The 19,458-nt window shown below is 38.9% G+C and overlaps 1 protein-coding gene across 1 annotated transcript; it reads left to right on the plus strand.

Moving 5' to 3' along the window:
- Positions 1-4,112: 4,112 nt before the first annotated feature.
- On the plus strand, positions 4,113-14,436 carry tfb2m (transcription factor B2, mitochondrial). The gene is made up of 8 exons (XM_062968964.1): positions 4,113-4,503; positions 4,782-4,870; positions 6,920-7,073; positions 8,112-8,260; positions 9,236-9,325; positions 10,846-10,908; positions 11,834-11,985; positions 13,549-14,436. The coding sequence occupies exons 1-8, from the start codon at positions 4,260-4,262 to the stop codon at positions 13,736-13,738; spliced, it is 1,131 nt and encodes a 376-aa protein (XP_062825034.1). The 5' UTR covers positions 4,113-4,259; the 3' UTR covers positions 13,739-14,436.
- Positions 14,437-19,458: the final 5,022 nt, after the last annotated feature.

A 19,458-nucleotide genomic window follows, 5' to 3' on the forward strand; every position in this document is an offset into this window, starting at 1 on the left:
TCATGAGATGTTCAAAATATGACAGTCTCATTTTAGTCATTTGGCTTTTAAGGGAAGTGTCCAGGCTGTATTTCCTCTAGGACACACTGATTTGCCTTTTTAGCAGTCTACTCTAGCTGTGGAACCTTTCTATAGCACAGCATTTCATGTCATTGACTTCAGTTCAGTGTTTCTCTGGCTTCCAATTCATTAGGTTTGAAATACAAATCTATTTTTTACATTTTCTTTAAATTCTACAGGGATGTTCTTCAGGTTGTATTTTGATACGATGGTTGGAGCAACATTTTTAAAGCTTTACTCCAGTTTTTTGTATTAGCAATTCATGGCCTGCTCCTAATCTTATTTTTGCAGAGATAATAGGTCTTCTCCATCTTTTGTTTCAGATTTTATGGTGTATTTGATTTCTGTATTAGCCATCATCTCCATCTATACATTGACCTCTTTTATTGACTGAATAACATGGTTTGTGATTAATAAACAGCCATTCTCCTGCTTTTTTTTCTTGATCCAAATCTAAACCTTTCCTACAATCTTTAATTCTGCTAACCACACATCAATACAGGTCCTGTTTTGATGTGTGGTTAGTTTCCTCCTGGACCCCAACATAATTTTTTCAATTTCTGTTTCTGTGTAAGAGGATACATTTGTATATTCATGTTTTCCTTGAAGTCATATTGAAATCACTTAGACAGACTTTGCATTATATTTTAACTGTATTTACTGTATCTCTCCTCCTTATTAATGCAACCCCATTGCTTCTTAGAAACACTGTGTAATTATTTGACTGATTGACTCACTCCATGTACTGTAATCTTTACATGTTTCATTTCTTGGTCTACTATGTCTAGCTTCCCCTGCATCATGGTTTTTAAACTCTCATGTTCTTAGGATATGTTGTGATGTTTTGAACTTTCCTTTCAATATGTCAAAAGCTGAATGTTCTCTTAGCTTAAATACAATTGCATCATTGGCCACAGTGCTACTCATAGTTGTCCTCTGCATTGCCCTACAAGTTTGTTGAATGCCTTCCAATCTCAGAGTGACATTCTCTGGCATTATTTTTCGTTTGATTTTGAATTATTTCAACACAAGGTTTTCATGTTAAAAATATTCAAAACAAGTTTACTACGCTCCTTTCTACACAGCACTAAGAAGTGCTTAAATGGTGCCACTGCCATTGTTGAGAGATCCTCTGACAGTGACCACCTCCTCCTCTCCAATTCTGCTCCTTTTAAAGCCCATTCTTCTTTTAAAAGAAAAAAAGGTTATGTAGAAAATCATGGGGCAATTAAGCAATCTAAATAGTTGGCAAGGAACTATGAAGAGGAAGACAGGAACGTACTTGTGTTCAAGCCACTGAGTCACCACACCTTACTGACCTATCTGGTATTATTTAAATTCCTTATCCCTGAATTGACCTCGAAAAGAGGAAGTATCCCCAGAACAAGTATTAAATTATCCTGAATAGATGTTCAAAGTAGTCAAAATAGTATTGTGAATATCACCACAAAAGGTATTCACTTCCTGGGCTATAGCATGACAATTCTAATCACTGGACTCTAGTCTTATGGGACTTTCCTTTATGTCATGAGTATAACTATAGTTGGGATATACACAAATTCCATGCATCATCCCTCCCTCCCTTGATGTGCCATACTTTAAAACTTTCTTATACAGTCCTGATACGATAAAATGAGACACACAAACAAAACGACTTTGATTTTCAACAAAACCAAATACCTCCAGCATGTGGAGTTTTAAAACCCGCTTCAATTAGAACAGCAGCATCGAGAGAAAAAGAGTAAAACCAAACATGTGTCTATTGCAATGAGATTAAATACCTGTACTTTGGAGTAAACACCACTTTGTGTTTGAGACATATAATACATTTTTGGGTTTAATAAAAATGATATAAGTATATGTAACTATGTGTATACCCAGCTGGTTATCCTGACTATTACCTAGAAATGCTGAGCCTGGGTCTAGTACGTGGTATCACCTGCTGTTCCCTGTTTGGAGAAGGAAGGTTGGACTCCAGGCCTTGGATTTCAATGTCACTACTTCTGAGAGCCGGCTGAACTAAGAGTTTCGCTCCTCCTACAAGAGCCTCTACAATTTCTAAGATGTGGGCGGAAGAGACAGTGGTGGTGGAGGGTCCCTTCTCTGGCCACCCAGTTTATATAATGAACTCAAAGGCGAGAAAAGCATTCTGCCTCAGCCAGTCTTCTCACTCACCTGTGTGCAATCCCTGGTTGCCAATAGCTACAAAGATAGTATTTAAATACAACACACGGTGAAGAGAAAAGGCATAACTAAAACACTGTTGTTATTCCTCATGCATTTTATTTTTGTATATGTGTTACACCTCTCTGGTGAAAAACATGCAAGTGGCTGCCAGATGATAACATATGATTGCTGTTACACACTTCCTTCACCAGGCCTGTTCAAGTAAAGATGCTTTCTGTGTAGATGTCTAACACCTGAGATCATCTCATCCTGGAGATACAATACATAACACCTGAGATCGCCTCAAGCCAGTAATCTGATACTGGGTTGGCAACAGTACTGAAGCTGATTTAGTATACTGTATTGGCTTTCACAAGTGTAAAAGCTGGCTTAGTACATGGGTAAGTAGACTGTAAGATTGGAAACCAAGGGCCCTTCCACACAGCCCTATATCCCAGAATATTAATGCATAAAATCCCACATTATCTGAGTGTGGACACAGATAACCCAGTTCGAAGCAGATATTGTGGGATTTTCTGCCTTCTGGGTTATGTGGCTGTGCAGAAGGGCCCTGAGCCTTTCTTTTCTGAAAGGCTTTGGACCTGAACTATATATGTTTAAATGGAATTGTTGCCTATACATAATGGAGGTGAGACCCAACATTCATGGGTTGTGCAGTATGCAATCTTATAATGGTAACTTTGCACAGTATTTTTTGAAAATAATTGAAGCAAGCAAGTGTTGCTGAAGGCTTTCATGGCTGGAATCACTGGGCCCCTTCTACACAGCTGAATAAAATCCCATATTGTCTGTTATATTGTTTTTATTGTTTTAATTGGATTTTCATAGCTGTTTTAATTATGTGTAGGCATCGAATTGTTCCCAATTTTGTACGCCACCCTGAGTCCCTTCGGTTGAGAAGGGCAGGATATAAATGTTGGAAATAAATCCATACCTCACAACCTCTGTGGATGCCTGCCATAGATGTGGGCGAAACGTCAGGAGAGAGTACTTCTGGAACATGGCCACACAGCCCGAAAGACATACAACAACCCTGTGATCCCGTCCATGAAAGCCTTCGACAACACAAATAAATAAATAAATTTTACGGGCTGTATGGCCATGTTCCAGGGCCCTTCCACACAGCCCTATATCCCAGAATATAAAATCAGAAAATTCCACATTATTTGAGTGTGGACTCAGATAACCCAGTTCAAGGCAGATATTGTGTAATTTTCTGCCTTGATATTCTGGGATATAGTGCTGTGTGGCCATGCTTGGAACACTGACAGCAGCCCGGAAAACTGACAGCAACCCTGGGCCCTTCCACACAGCCATTATAACCCAGAATATCAAGACAGAAAATCCCACAATATCTGCTTCAAACTGGGTTATCTGTGTCCACACTCAGATAATGTGGGATTTTCTGCATTGATATTCTGGGATATAGGGCTGTGTGAAAGCTTTCAAAAACAAATCACATGTATGTAAAACAGTGGTTCTCAACCTGGGGGTCCCCAGGTGTTTTGGCCTGCAACTCCCAGAAATTCCAGCCAGTTTACTAACTGTTACGATTTCTGGGAGTTGAAGGCCAAAATATCCGGGGACCCACAGGTTGAGAACCACTGATGTAAACACTGGGGCGGAAAAGGGATCCTGGGAGATATTCCGAGGTGGAAGGCGAGGCGGATCCAGCGGATCCAGCGATGGGGAGCACAGGAAAAGACCACCCACCCAGTCCCCACCTCAGACTCCCGCCTCCCCTTCCTCTCTCCCCGGGCAGCAGACAGAGCCAGGAGGCAAGGCGTCCCTCGCTTACCTCAGAACCAGCGACGACGGAGACGCGTCTCTCTCTGCCACGGAGGCGGCGAAGAAGGTGAGCACCACCACCACAGAGCGCACAACTCCCAGAGCGGAAGGCAGGCTAGAGCGCCCTCATAGCAACAGCGCATACCGGAAGCGGAAGCGGTCCGTCACGAAGAGCGTTCCCGTGCGGGCAAGGTGACCCACGTGTGGGAAGGGAGGAGAGAGGCATGCTGCGGGCGGCGGTGTCCTGGGCGCTGAGGGCGCCTTCTCGGCGGCTGCCTCAGGGCTCGGCGCCGTCGCGCTCCCTGCTGCGGATTCCCGCCGAGGCCGAAGCGGAGGCAGCGGTGGCGGAGAAGGCGCGGGGCCCGGCGCCGCTGCGGAGGTTCATCGCCTGCCCGGAACTGGCGCGGGACGTGGCCTCCCGGCTAGAAGGCAACCTGCGGGGGAGCCTCGTCTTCGAGTGCGAGCCAGGTAGTACTCCCTTAGCTCTTTGGGGGTGCAAACTTGGGCCTCCGGGCGTTTTGGACTTCAACTCCCGCCATTCCTCACAGCCTCAGGCCCCTTCCGTTTCTCCCTCAGCCGCTTAAGCGGCTGAGGGAGAAAAGGAAGGGGCCTGAGGCTGTGAGGAATGGCGGGAGTTGAAGTCCAAAACGCCCGGAGGGCCCATGTTTGCCCACTCCTGGCCTACACTGTTAGTTGATGGATGGGCATCTTCAGTGTGCGATATTAAACTCTGGCTCTTTTCACAGGCCCTGGGATCCTCACCCGAACACTCCTCAATGCTGGTGCTCACGTGGTAGCTCTAGAGAGTAACAGATCCTTTCTTTCTGACTTAGAGGTGAGTATTTTTCTACATCTAATTGGTCATGGACGACAGAAAAGTGTAGTTAAAGTATTGAATAACAACTTGTGGTCTCTATAACTCACACCAGCCCTAGCTCTCATGATGGGACCTGCAATACAGAAGAGAATCTGGAAAGTCTCAGGAAAAAAATGCTTTTTTATGCATTAAAGGAATTTGTGTAGGAGAACCAGGGAAATTACTGCTTTCTTTGCCTAAATAATAATATATATTGTATATACAGTAGAGTCTCTCTTATCCAATGTTCTGTATTATCCAACACAGTCTGCCTCCCACCCAAATCCACAGCTGTTTCTCTAGGCAGCAACGCGCAGCAGGCCAACACGCCCAGCAACAACACAAGTGCAGTCATGCTCCCAAACAATTGGCAGATTTGTTGTAAAACATGATGTTTTGGATGCTTAATTTGTAAAATAGTGTAATTTGACATTTAATAGGTATTTCCTTAATTCCTCCTTATTATCCAACATTTTCACTTATCCAACATTCTGCCTGTTTGTTGGAGAAGTGAGACTCTACTGTATATGTTATATTGATAATAATATTATAAAGTAATACAGCATACTAATAATAATAATACATTATAATATTAATTATATATTACATGTAATACTAGTGATATTCCAGTATAATGGTATAGTACAATATAGTACCAAATAATGCTAATATTGTGCTATGCTAATAATATAATTTGTAAGCCGCTCTGAGTCCCCTTTGGGGTGAGAAGGACAGGATATAAATGTAGTAAATAATGAATAAATCAGGGCCCCTTAACCTTTTCTGCTTACAACCCCATTCCACCCGACAAACTATTACACAAAACAGTGTAGATAGGTGTATACAAAATTAAATATTTGCTGATGACCAAACAGCATTTACTTGCGAAATAGGCTGATTTTCCTTCCTATTAAGTAGTTTCTGAAGAGCCGAAGCATTTTCTGCAGTGTCCATTGTAAACACTACATGTTGTTGCTAAGAGATTCATGTCAATGTCTAAAACTATTGGGGTTATTAATGGATCCTAACCCATCAGGGGGAGCAGAGTTTGAGAGGAGTTTTCCTTGAGTTTATTTGATGCTTTAGGCAGGCAAAGATTCAAGCAGATCTCTTTAGGAATAATAATGTTTGTTTATTTATATGTTAATGTATTTAATGATACAGGCACATTTCTTTTGGCAGGATAAAACTTCAAAAGCATGTAAAGAGTTTGTATCATATAAACTTTAACCGTTTATAAACTATGTTGCTTTATACAGTAAGAGTTTACTTTCAAAGAAAACACAAGTCTCAACAGTTTACTAGCTTCTAACATTAGCTTTTTCACATTAACAGACTTCTACACTCAAGCTGGCTCAACTGACTTCTAGCTGTCATCCCTTTTTAAAAACTAAACATTCTAAACAAGTGGTTCTCAACCTGTGTGTCCCCAGATGTTTTGGCCTTCGACTCCCAGAAATCCTAACAGCTGGTAAACTGGCTGGGATTTCTGGGAGTTGTAGGCCAAAATACCTGGGAACCCACAGGTTGAAAACCACTGTTCTAAACCATCACTGAGTCAGTCACATGGTTCACAGCTACTCCCACTGCTTTAGTACAAAGAGATAAGGAAAGTGCAAAACCAAATAAGACATATACTTCAGGCTATAAAATGACACAATACGAAACAGACAAACATCAAATTGAGGAGGCTTGAGAAGGTTGCTTTCTCCAACAAAAACAGCTGCTTGGTGGAATTTAGAAACCAAATGTTTTGTTACACCTACATTGAACTAACAGTAGGACCTATAGTATAAGAATTGAGTAGTCTAGATCAGAGTTTCTCAAACTGTGCTCCTCCAGGTGTTTTGGATGTCAGCTTCCACAATTTCTAACAGCTGGTAAGCTGGCTGGGATTTCTGGGAGCTGAAGTCCAAAACACCCGGGGGAACACAGTTTGAGAAACATTGGTTTAGATAGTCAGTACTGGGTTGGAAAGATAAAAATGCCAGTTTCATATGTTCAGATAATCTGTTTGTTTATATTTAGTCTCTCAAAAATAAACTAGATGGCCAGCTGGAAGTTGTGCATTGTGACTTCTTCAGATTGGACCCTATCAATGTGGGATCGATGAAGCCCCCTGTGATGTATTCTGAGACATTGTTTGAGAACTTGGGCATCTCATCTGTTGCTTGGACAGCAGGTAAACTGTGGTGCATTCATATAGGTGTGAGTGAACTGAGGTCCAATATCTGACTGATGACATTTACCTTTTCTCAATTTGGTGTCCTTCAGAGGGAATAGATTCAGGTAAAATTTCATACATTAGATTAGATGCTATATCAACGGCAATTAAATACAGTGTGAAATGCCCGGATTTAGAAGAGTGCCTGCTAAGCAAATGCCTTCTCTTCCTCACGCGTAGTATGGGTTCATTGGAACAACCCTGCCTCCCATAGACTATTTCCAGCATATATTTAAATATTAATTATAGTTTTATTTCAACTTCCCCCAAATGTGATGTTTAAGCTACAGTTTCTCCTCCTTGTGGATGCTGTTTTTGCTTGCTTCCTCCCTGGTTAATGTCAAAGCAAGGAAATGTATGGAAACTAAACAGAGAAAGATGTCTCACTTAAAAGACTTTGTTTTCTCTCACCAAGGGCTTCCATTGCTGTCTCCATTATGGCTGTTAATACCTTCTTCATATATGTTATGGAATGTTAACTGATAGTTTGTCTAATGCAGTTTGAACTGCATTATATGGTCAGTGTAGACTCCTATAATACAGATTGAACTGCAGTCTACACTTCCATATAATCCAGTTCAATGCAGTTAATTTGCATTCTGAAACTGCATTATATGACAGTGTAGATGGGGCCCCATTTTACCAGGGGTTACTCGCATTAGATGGTGTTCCTCATGCTTTTTACTGTTTCTGCCTTTTGGGATGAGAGGGAGAAGTAAGCTATCACAGTATGTTCATCATTTACTACTGGAAATGAACTTATTGCAGGTAAGACAATTTTTTATATCTCTGCTGTAAGAAACAGGAGAGCTCACATAAGGCCTAAGTACACAAATTGCAATTTGTTATTAATGAAAAAAGGGAGTGTTTTGGTAATTGTTTCATTGTTGCTGTTTGCTTTATCACTCATTTCGTTGAGATAAATGTTGATCTTATCTTTACGATAGAGCCATATGCATTGTATTTTTCATACGCCCTGTTGGTTTTTCAAAACAGATATTCCTCTAAAAGTGGTTGGAATTGTCCCACAAAAACGAGAAAGGAACTTCCTTTGGAAGCACATCTATGCCTTATATGAACGTAGTTCTATATATAAGTATGGAAGAACAGAGCTGAACTTGTTTGTCAGTGAAAAAGAGTACAAGGTACAAGAAATTTTGCTAATAGGTCAAGTGCTTTTGCTTTTAAAAAAATATGAAAACAATTTTCAGTGTGATAAGGTATTTGTTTTGACTGTAAACATGTTTTGTGCTTGCTACATTTGCAGATTGTGTAAGGAATTCTTTGGCAGACAGTTCTGTCAGCCCCAAAAGAACTATCAGTTAGATATTTGACAGCCCTTTCTCTAATTCTAACGAAAATCCAGTTGTGACCATCTGCCAAAAACAGTCTGCCCCTGAGGGTTTGGGGGAGCTTAATTTTTGGTGAAGGGAAGCCAGGAAAGTAGGGTGGTCCCATTATATTCCATCTAAGAAAGTCTGCTTGTCTGGTGTTAGCTAAGATCCACAGCATTCATTTTTCAGAGGAAAAGAAGGTTCCAGCATTTTAGCCGTTTGTTTGATTTTTCCCTTGGAATTAATATGTTGTCAGTTTTCCAAGATGGATACTGGAAGCCTTTATCCTTGTTATGGGTATGTGTTCATGCATGTGTACGTATGCAATGAGGAAGTCTTACACTAGGAAAAATACTATGCAAGTATGTAAGGGCATTTTATTATTTGGAACAAAGTTGCTTCACTGGGTGCGGGCTTTTATATTCATGTGTTATAACTAAGCTCTAGCAAGTATTTGGAAAATTGCAATGCTGACCAACAAACTTTCAGTGCAGAACTAATCTCAATAGTTTAATGAGGTTAATTATGTAAAAACTGAATACAAGTCGTCCTATTGGTTGCCCATCCATGTTGGAAAAACATTAAATCTTAGCTGGCACTCACATTTACATGTTATGTTCCTGACTGCAACATAAACAATTCTCTTATAAATGCTTCTATTAGGACAGTCTCCTGTGTAATGCTGGCTTGTATCTTCATAAAAAAAATTGGTGATATTTTGAACTTCCTGTCGTCATGTGTTTTTATTGTGAAATGTTAAAATATAACTTGCTTTGTCTTTTTCAGACGCTTATTGCAAAGCCTAAAGAAACAAGAATTTATCAAGCACTTAGTGTACTTTGGCAAACAGCTTGTGATATTCAGCTTCTGCATATGGTATGTGTTTTGCTTTTATAATACAAATGCTTTGGCCTTTGGAACTTAATAGTAATATTAGATGTGTTGCAGAAAATTGAAATATTTTCAGGGTGATATATAAACATATGGTTGATTTGAATCCACCTCTTCCTGAGTGCAAACAGGAAGAGTTTCTTCCTTTTCTTGGATGATGATGCTCTCATGACATATGTGTAGGAGAGAGTGCCTACTTGCTTTTATATATAATGGCACATGCCACTGAAAGGGGAATAGGATAGTACTGTTTATGTAAGTAACAGCTCATCGTGTCCTTTCAAACAACACTTTTGTTTTTTCTGTTGCATTTCTCAGATTATGAATGCTTATACTTTTACCCTAAGATCTATTATTTGATCACTGCATGTATTCTTAAGGGTAGTGGTTTTCTACTGCTCTGAAGTCACTGCTGAAAGTTGGAGGAATCCCTAGTTTGTAAAATTGACTTTTTTCTTTATGCAAGACACCAGATCCCATCTGATCTGGGAACTAAGGAGGAAAACCCCCGGTTATTACTTAGATGGGAAACCAACAGATTTATTTATTTCTCTGTTAGGTTTATATCCCACTATTCCCCCTAATGGGATTCATGGTGGCTTACAATAAGTTAAGAAGATATCATTAAAACAATTACTTTACAAAAAATGTTTTCAAAGGTCAAAAGATTAAAACGTTGAAAATAGCACGCCACTTATATAAGCATATGGTACATCCCCATAAAATATTCAAGGTTCATAGACTTGCTTAATAAAAAACATTTTCACTCCTGGCAGACAGAGAGAAGGGAAGGGCCAGTTGGACTTCCTGTTGGCAAGCAGAAGGCTCTCTCCTGAATCCTCACCAATTCTGCCCACGAAGCTGGTGGGACTGAGAGAAAGCCAACTCGCTGCAGTCCTTAACACTCATATTGGCTTATATAACGAAATATCTTCTAGATATCTGGGTCCTTTTATGATGATTCATAAAAAAGAATGGGCAAAACCACCTCTGAGCATTCCTGGCCTAAGAAAACCCTATGAAATTCTTGGAGTCACCATAAGTCAACAGGCAAATTGTAGTACTAATACTACTATTGCAAATACATTTTATCTGTTACTCACCTATCCTTACAGCTTAAGGCTGGGCACAATACAGTTAAAATACAGCATCATAAAATTCATTCAGCAAAATGCATTACATTAAAACACATTTCATTATATACACATATTAAAATACATAGAACAAAGATCACAATACAGCAATTGTAGACCATAAATTCAAAATGAATGGTTAAAATTGATTTGGTAGACCTGCCAGAAGAGAGAGGTCTTCAGTTGTATCTTATTGACACATACACACAACAGAGATACTTTGCTTTATATCTTTAAACTAATAAGTTTGGTTGTTAGCAGAATGGCTGATTTCTTCAACTTAACTTTTGATTTTATTCTTCAAAATGTTGTATTCTACTGAATGTTAGCATGGCTTCTAAAAACTCCTGTTTTACATTCCTGTCACTTTAGGAGCCTTGGTCTTCATTTTTAACTAACTCAAGAAATGGTGGACTCTCTATCCCAAAGAGTGTGGTAAGCTCTGTGTACCTAAATGCTAACACAAATATAATGGAAATCAGTATGCCTACTAATTAATCTTTACAACAGATATTTAATAGAAAGACATGCCGTTGGGAAGAAATGTACTCTGATTTGCCAAGCGTAGTTCACTGGCAGTTGGAAAACCCTATATGTGCTCATTTGACACTGACTGTTCATGATGCTTGAAATTTCCTCTTTGTGGATTTTCAAAATTTAAGGCAGATGTAAGGCAAAACAAAGATCTAGGGATATATGTGAGTTTGCCACTTTTGAAAGTCTGCAAGAGAAGCGATTTTCATTTTAAACCGAACGTGGCAAACCTGTACTGTTTGGTACTTTAGAAATACCCATTTTAATACCAGAATTGGACTTTGTTGTTTTCATTTTTACATATTATTGGGATTCAGCAGATTGGCCACAGGAGTGGTCAGAGTTGCTCTCCCTCAGTATAGAATACAGGAGCTCTCTTATCCTATTGGGCTTAAGCCTGTGAATGCCATGTTACGAATGAATTTAAATCTCAAGACTTCTATTTCAGAGAGAAGCACAAAGATTTATTTTGCATTTATAATAGCCATCAGTTCTTCTTTGCTTATGTCAGATTTATATTGGCAAGCCTCCTTTATGGACACAATCTAGATTGCAATCTTTGTTTTGCTATAGTAATGCAACAATTGTGACATTCACTATTATGGAACAGATACTCCTACATAAGGATGTGTAATTAGAGCATTGCTTGAATGTCATGCAGTGGGGTGATAATTTGTGTAATATTGGAATGCCTAATGAAATTCCCATGTTAGTGTGCAATTTATTTGTAAATGATATCTCTAGTATAGAATACTAGTAGTAAAATGCACATGCATTGATTATTTAATGCATTAACACGATTAATCTTATTTTGTTCTTCCTGCAGCTATTGCAGAATGACCATTTATGCTTAGTACGAATGACGCCTCGGAAGGATTTATTTGCAAACAATTTGACAAGTGCTAATTCAAGCATATTTATTGTGATGGTAAAACAATGCCTTGCCAAGAGTAAGACAAAATTAATAGATAAATTAAAGTAAGTCAGAATTCATTTAAACCATTGATAAACAATAGAATGTAGCAGAATCTGCAATTTGTATGTAAATCTAAAAAATAGCATGCAGAACAGAATTGGAAGATTTACAGTACCTTTAAACAGATATCAGGGTGACAAATGTGACCAAAGTTTGCTTTTACCTGTCAGCTCTCAGATACAGTAATTGGGATCCAAACAATTTCCAGGCCAGTGTGATCCCCTCTGTTGTGTCAATTACTCTTTAAAAACTACTTCTGTTTTAATAATCTGCTATGTGCTGTGGGAAGATAATGTTTGGGGGAGGGGAGAGGAGGACAGAAGCATAACATCAAGTTCCTTTGGGAAAGTGGACCCAATTGTCTAGTTCTTTCCTTTTCGACTAGCTGGATTCAGAAATGTGCATTAGGTATGCCTCAGGGCACATTCTAGTTTGAATAACATGGTACCATGCCTCGTGACAAGCCACTATTGAGATCAGCCATGAAATTAGGGCCATGGCTGCTCCATAAATGCAAGCCACGGCCCTTTTTTCTTCTCCCCAAATTTAGATATTGGCCATTTATATTTTAAGAAACAGAGATTTTTGAAGCATACATTTATAATTTAAATATGCTGTGGTGCATAAACTACATGCTAAAATTAAGAGATAGAAGTCAAACTGGTCATGACATGCTCCAAGTGTAGCCTGCAGGGAAAAAAAAGTTGCACTGTGGCATATTTCTAGCCAAGGTCCTAAATGCAATTTTTAGTTTTCACCCCCTGGTTTTCCTATCATTGAGTCAAGTGTTTTGTTGCCACTGCCTTTCCTACTCTGAAAAATGTTTTTCTTCTGTTTGGGATTTTTGCCTCCTTCATTTAGTGCCCCATTGTTACATTAATAAAATAGTTATCCATGTTTTTTTCTTAAGTCCCTGGAAACATTCTGAAGTAATTTATTTGAACCGTCCTGTCTCCTTCCAGCTGCTCCGTCCCTTTCCTCCCATGACCTGTTTCCTCCTCAGATAGCCTTTCTGCCATCTGGTCCTTCTTTCTCTCTGTCAAAATCCCTTATCGAATCCCCATTGAATGATCATTGGGGTGACTATTGGAGTACGAGGTGGTACTCACTTCCTCTGAAATACAGCCTGCAGCACCCAGTCTTCATTGACAGTCTCCCATCGAAGTGCTAATTAGGACTGATTTAGCTTTGAAGATCTGGTGGGACAAATTGTGCTTTTGGGGTATTTAATAGGCTACTCATAACCCTATTACGGCTGGATCATATTTGCAGTGTGATATTTGATATCAGGAATAATTTACCTGTGTGTGGAATTAAGCCTGCTGAGAGTTAGGTGAAGGCCTGAATGAACTGTCATGTTTGAACACTATATTGTGCTTGAGAAGTATATTTTGATATTCTGCAACCCATCTCCCCATCCCTCCCAATGTTCCGATGATTGTTAGATTTGAAGATGTTTTAATACACTAAAACTGTATAATAATTTTAATAAGACATTGACCTATCTCAGAGATGTTATACCCCAATATCATACAGTGACTTTTATTCAATGCTTTTTATTTCAGTTTATGGAGTTGTGAGAGTGGGAAGAAACTGCTGAGACAGCTGGAGATACCAGAAAACAGTACAACAGGAAGTCTGTATCCAGAACAGTACAGATGTCTTTTTGAGCTTATATTACAGTCTAATGAATTTGACCAAAGTTGGCTATATGACGATGACTGCTTGGAAGATAGCCGAGGCGTAAATCTTTAAAGTAACGTCTGGTTTCAAGGAGAGTTTGTGTGAGTTGGAATATAGTAACATGATTTGAAATTACTAGCAGGGATGTTACTTTTTCTGTAAGTAAAAATCTAAAATGTCCAGGGGGGAAAAAGACAGCACTGAAGTTTCTGAATTTTTTAATGTTTGAAAGGCAAAAACCTATGTCTTAAAACACTGTAGGGAATGAACTCTGATGTTTAATCCTTGCATTATACTTGAAAGTGCATTTGTAAAAAAAGTCCATGGTGACAAGTTCTGCTGGAAATTTTAGAAATAATAACAGCAATAGAGCTAACAATCCATAAACTCATGTGTGCAAGAATCTTTTTGTGAGGGAAAAAGTGTCCTCCAAAGCAGAATGTATTCAAATTAACAGTGAATAAAAGCCATAGGAGGCAAAAAGAGGAAGGAAATGTGCTTATCTGGTTTAAACTTTGCTTTCAGATATTTAAGTTACACTGGAACTGGCTAAAAATGATAGAAGATCTGCATCCCTTCTCTCATTTAGGTGTATAATAATACTTTCATGTGTACATACCTACATAACATATGAACACATTTCAGTTTGACCTATTTTCAGATGAGGATTTTTACTACAGTGTAAGAAGCTTGTATTATATTACAGTCCTTAATTTATAAACATGTAAATATTTTTATTATAAAACACAATTAAAGCAATTTCTAATGAACACAGTACTGTGGTGTCCAATTCTTGCTAAAGCTATATCTTTGTATTTATCTCGGGCATGGGGTTTTTTATTATATGGCACGGTAGAAATGCCCGTAGAGCTGAATCCAGAGAAGTGTACACAGAATGAATCTGAACAATGACTTCCCAATCTCCCCCCCCCCCCCCCCCCCAGCAATCTCAAACTATCTTTCAGTGGTTGAAACCCTTTTGTGTGTTAGGTGAACTACTGTTTAGCAGAAAGGCGAATTAGCCTTTTTGGCCACAGCACACTCTTCCAAAGAGGTCCCTGACATTCAGTTTGATATTTTTCTGGAGGAAAGGAGAAGAGGGAGGAATAGAGGCATTTTGTCTACTTGACAGATAAGAAAGAATAAATTGAAATAGGATAATTTACAATTACTCCCATTATTCCAGAAATGGCTGGAACAACCTGCTTCATTCACATTGGGCTGAATCCTGATTTAATCCTAGCATCTTACATTAAAACTCAATGGAGCTTTTCTCTTAGTTGAAAACTAGGTCACACTCTGTAATGTAATTGCTGTTAACTCCCAAGGAAATCAAATGAGATTTAGGTTATGATTCACTATGATTTTCAGTATGAAAAGTGAAACTAACTTCGTTTGGGTAAAGCACAGATACATTTTCCCTTATTCCTAGATGCTGAAGTCAGTTTACAACTTATTTCAAGATTATATTCACTTTGCTGCTGCTTTTTGCTGCAAGGCCCTAGACTATAACAGGCGGAGACCAAAACAAAAAACCTAGGTTTAAAATTACAAAATTTTGGATATAATAATTTGTTTTTCCACTCAAAAATCTATTTGCAAGTGGAGGAGTCAGTAGATCAGTGTTATTAAAGAACAGAATCAGATGCTTTTGTCAATCTTTTCAGTTCTCATGAAACACCCAGGAAGTCCAGATGTGTTTTGCACCAATATTGCAAAAAATATAACTGGACAGAATAGCCCAAACCATTAATCTTCTATCCATCCTTTAAGTACTGAATTGTATCTGGAAATGTAGTCTGCCTTAGTAGACTACAATTTATTTTTTATTTTTAAGAAGGGGAAATTGATGATAATTGAAGGCAAAATTGCAATAATACAAAAGCTACCACATACATTTTGCCCTTGACACCCCTGGAAAAAATTAATTTTTCATTTTACAACAAAGCTAAACTTAGAATGTTTGATCGTTCCATTATTTAATGAGTTTTCCTCTTGAGAGGAAGGAGTCAAGTTACACAGCAAAGTAGACTCAATTACCTGTAGCAAACACTGCTCTTGGCAATATGATCTCATTCATGCACTGCATCTTGCCATGTCAGTAAGCAACAAAAGCAAGACTGTAAAGGGGCCACATTACACCTAGTTCTCATTGGAGGTCTGGGCGCAAATTAAAGCAGGACATTATCAGACAGAGAACCTTATTAGGGAAAAGTGCAGAGTGTGCAGATAAATGAAATACAGGCGTAGGTTGCTGAAACTGTTTCAAAAGTAAGGCCAATCATGCAAGATCTAGGATGGCTGGAACAAAAAAAAATTCCCTATTTTCTGTAACACAAAATGTATTTAAATCTTTATTTAAATTAAACAAATCAGTGTTTGTAGATATAACAGCTTATTTTAAAAGACTGATAGAATATCTGTCAAGTTTTCCTGTATTTTTGTGTAGTTTTTCTCTAGACATCATGGGTATAAGAAACAGATATCAATAGTATAAAAACCACCACACAAAGATGGCAGAAGTGAAACTGGAAAGATTCTGATAAATTAAGTTGTGGTGCCATCTACTTGTGATTTGGCCAATTTGCTCTCCTTTTAATATGGTTACATAAAATCTAATCAATTAGTTTTAATGTTACCTAAGCTTTAGGATTTTCAGGAGACATGCAAAAGAATAAAAGAGTTATTTAATTTTGTTAAGAGTAAAATTCAAAAGACAAATCTGAAAAAAAACTCTTAAAAGTTTAAAATAAATAAAAGAACACATTCTTATTTTCAGTAAATATAATCCCATTTTACATTTTTATCTGGCTTGTCATCCCTTGGTTCACAATAGAAAAAGAGTAATACTGATTTGAATGATCAATTCTATTTCCAAAGTGATAAACCATAAATCGGTCCAAATACAGCGTGAAGACCATAGCACCTCTTGTTTGTATTCCCCAGAAAATGCTATTTTAAGACGCATGCTGTTTCTGGGACTGTGGATAATCACACATAATGGGATCTTTTAAAAAAATCCTGCAAAACTGTCCAAAGATTGTGGCCATCACATATGATAGCAAATTCTAAAGTCTGTTATATAAAAGATTCACTTAACAGCTAAATCTTTCTCTGACACGTGAAGTCAAATTTCATTCACCAATGAGAATTCTAGTAACTACTGTAAATATCAATGAACATGACTAGAATAAAACCATACTAATGCTACTAAAACAATCATATGGGGAAAAATGTATATCTGAAGTGGCTACTAGCGTGGTTTAAATACTGAATGGCGACAGTGGGATGACCCTTTGTGATGTCTCATGGGCCATGTAGTCCCGTTCCTAGTACTGAGAATTTGGGTTTCCCACCGTTTCTGCCAGATTTAGAGCCCTTGCAGCTGCAGGATGTTTGCCCACAAGAAGACAGTCAAACAAGCCTTGAGCTGAAATCTCCCCCTTTTTCTCGCCGCCTTTATTATAATCAAGATAGAAGCTCTCGGGAGGCGACTCGCAGGAGTGCCTGGATCGCTGCCAGACAATTAGATGATTAAGTCTGTTCCCTTGGGAAAGTTTAAGGAGTCCTGCATCTGGACACAGAATAGGTTTCGTTTCTTGTTCCCAGAGAAAGTGTTCTCTGGCGGGAAAACAAGATCCTATATAGGCGTTTGGCCACAAGGATTCCTTGCGGAGTCAATTCGTCAACTACGGGAGTAGATTGTGTGTGGACTACGCTACTCCAGTTTCCAGGACCTTGCTCTCGCCCCAGCCCTGCCTTGTTCCCCGGACCTTGCCACGGATTCGCCACGGACCCTGTTCTTGTTCCTCGTTTCTTGCTGCCTTGAATCAAGCCTTATTTGCCAAGAACCTAGTCGCTCTCCAGTCTTGCATCAAGTTCCATGGACTAAAGGACCTTGTTATTTCCCCTCACTTTGCTTGGCAAAGTGTGTGTTTCGGTTATTGGATTATAACTTTGGACTTTAATATCTCATATTGGACATTGTTTTCCTGGACTATATTTGACCTTTCCAGAAAGGTCTACTTCTGAACTATATCCTACACTTGTTTTTATTGACTTTATATATTTCTTTAATAAAGATATTAGATAGATTCTGGCCTCTGCGTATGGTTATTGGTGCTCTGCAGCCTGGGTCCTGACACCCTTCATCCATGGAAGCCCACACACACTCTTTCAGTCTGAGAATAAGATAATGACAACTCCTCTTAGAACAAACTGATGTTATACGGAGTGCACATGTTCTATAATTATGTTATTTAAGACTTTGTGAACCAAGCAATTGTTCTAAAGGGCAAATCTTGCAAACAAACAAATCCACAACCAACAAAAACCTGGACAGGTTTTGTCTTAGAGTTGCTATAAATTGGAGATGACTTAAAAGCACACAACAATTAGACCCATCAAATACCAAGAAGAGGACTGTCTGTGCCATAATTCTGGTATTGGATGGGCCCTACTGTTGTCGTGCACCTTGTATTTTGGCCCTACTATGAGATGACTCACTAGAAGAGATAAGAATACTTGTTAAGGTGGAGGTTGGTAGAAAACAGGAAGACTGCATTACAGGCTGAGAGCTTCAGTCAGGGGGCCAAAAGCTCTCTGTGCTCAAAGGTCTCATTTGTGGGGTTGCAATACATCGAAGCCAACTTGATGGCCATTAGCAATGAAAAGGCCTATCAATCCCTGCTCGCCTAAATGGTATCCAAGAACAGAGGTAGTTTGTCTCTATGTTCTCAGGAATGTTGTGTGTTTCAAAATGATGGACTCAGTTTCAAAGCAGTATATTTCACAATGGCAACATGTTACAGTTAAGACAAAGTGTTATGACTTCTCAGGTTATCAAGCTTTACCATTTTGTGCCAGAAATTTTAAAAAACCCGCTATAATTGGAGAATATAATATTAGGCAACCTTATGTTGCAGGGTTGCGCTCTTACAAATGACAGGCTAAGAACTTTTTGTGCCCTGGGAGAGGCATCTATGAAACTCTATGCCCCGCTCCCTTTTCAAGGAGTGACAGTTTCATTCATGGACAGTTCGTTGTTGTAGAGACACAGCAATTTCAAATGAAGTCCTTTACTATGAGATGGAGAACATAGCTGCACTGACGTTCTTATAGGAGGATTTGCATATACAAGTGATTGACAACTGTATGAACACCTCTTATGGCCTGACACATCATGGCCTTATGTAATAGAATAAATAAATAATAGCTTTGCACCTATCCACTAGGATAAATATAAGGCATATATGTGTATCCATCTGGTGCAGGCATGGGCAAACTTCAGCCCTCTGGGTGTTTTGGGTATGCCTGGCTGGTGATATTTGTGGTGGGTATGCTCCTTTTACATACAGTACAGACAAGGTGTGAGATTCTCAACGGCCCCTAGTGAAAAAATCGAGTGACAAGGAATGCTGCGAGCTGCAGCACAACTGTACCTGAAGGTCTGCACAATTACCATCCATGATTTAAAGTGGTAGGTGGTAGGTGGCATGAGGCACAGGAGGTATGCCAAGAAAAAACATGGGAGACCCATGTTTATACCAACATGAGGTGAAATGCAGGAATAAAGGGGAAAAAAACCCAAAAGGATTCCACCTGTAGAGTTTTGAGATGGTGGTGCTAGTAATTTTGCAGCATAAAGCTGAAGGTTTGCCACAAACTGTTGATTTAAATAGTTACAAGACAACAAAAAACACAGTTTACAAGACAACAAAAACACACAGTCAGTCAGTGAGGTCTGTTTATCAGAGTACGTTGCCATGGCACCTAAAGTGGAATCACAGTAA

The sequence above is a fragment of the Anolis carolinensis genome, chromosome 1, assembly GCF_035594765.1.
Source record: "Anolis carolinensis isolate JA03-04 chromosome 1, rAnoCar3.1.pri, whole genome shotgun sequence".
Taxonomy (NCBI): domain Eukaryota; kingdom Metazoa; phylum Chordata; class Lepidosauria; order Squamata; family Dactyloidae; genus Anolis; species Anolis carolinensis.

What these genes read in the sequence shown, in the direction of transcription:
- tfb2m (XM_062968964.1), top strand. Translation starts at nt 4,260, where the DNA reads ATGCTGCGGGCGGCGGTGTCCTGGGCGCTGAGGGCGCCTTCTCGGCGG. An exon ending in ATCTGTTGCTTGGACAGCAG is followed by an intron (nt 7,074 to 8,111) that starts GTAAACTGTGGT and finishes TTTTCAAAACAG; the next exon opens with ATATTCCTCTAAAAGTGGTT. An exon ending in TCTCTATCCCAAAGAGTGTG is followed by an intron (nt 10,909 to 11,833) that starts GTAAGCTCTGTG and finishes TTCTTCCTGCAG; the next exon opens with CTATTGCAGAATGACCATTT.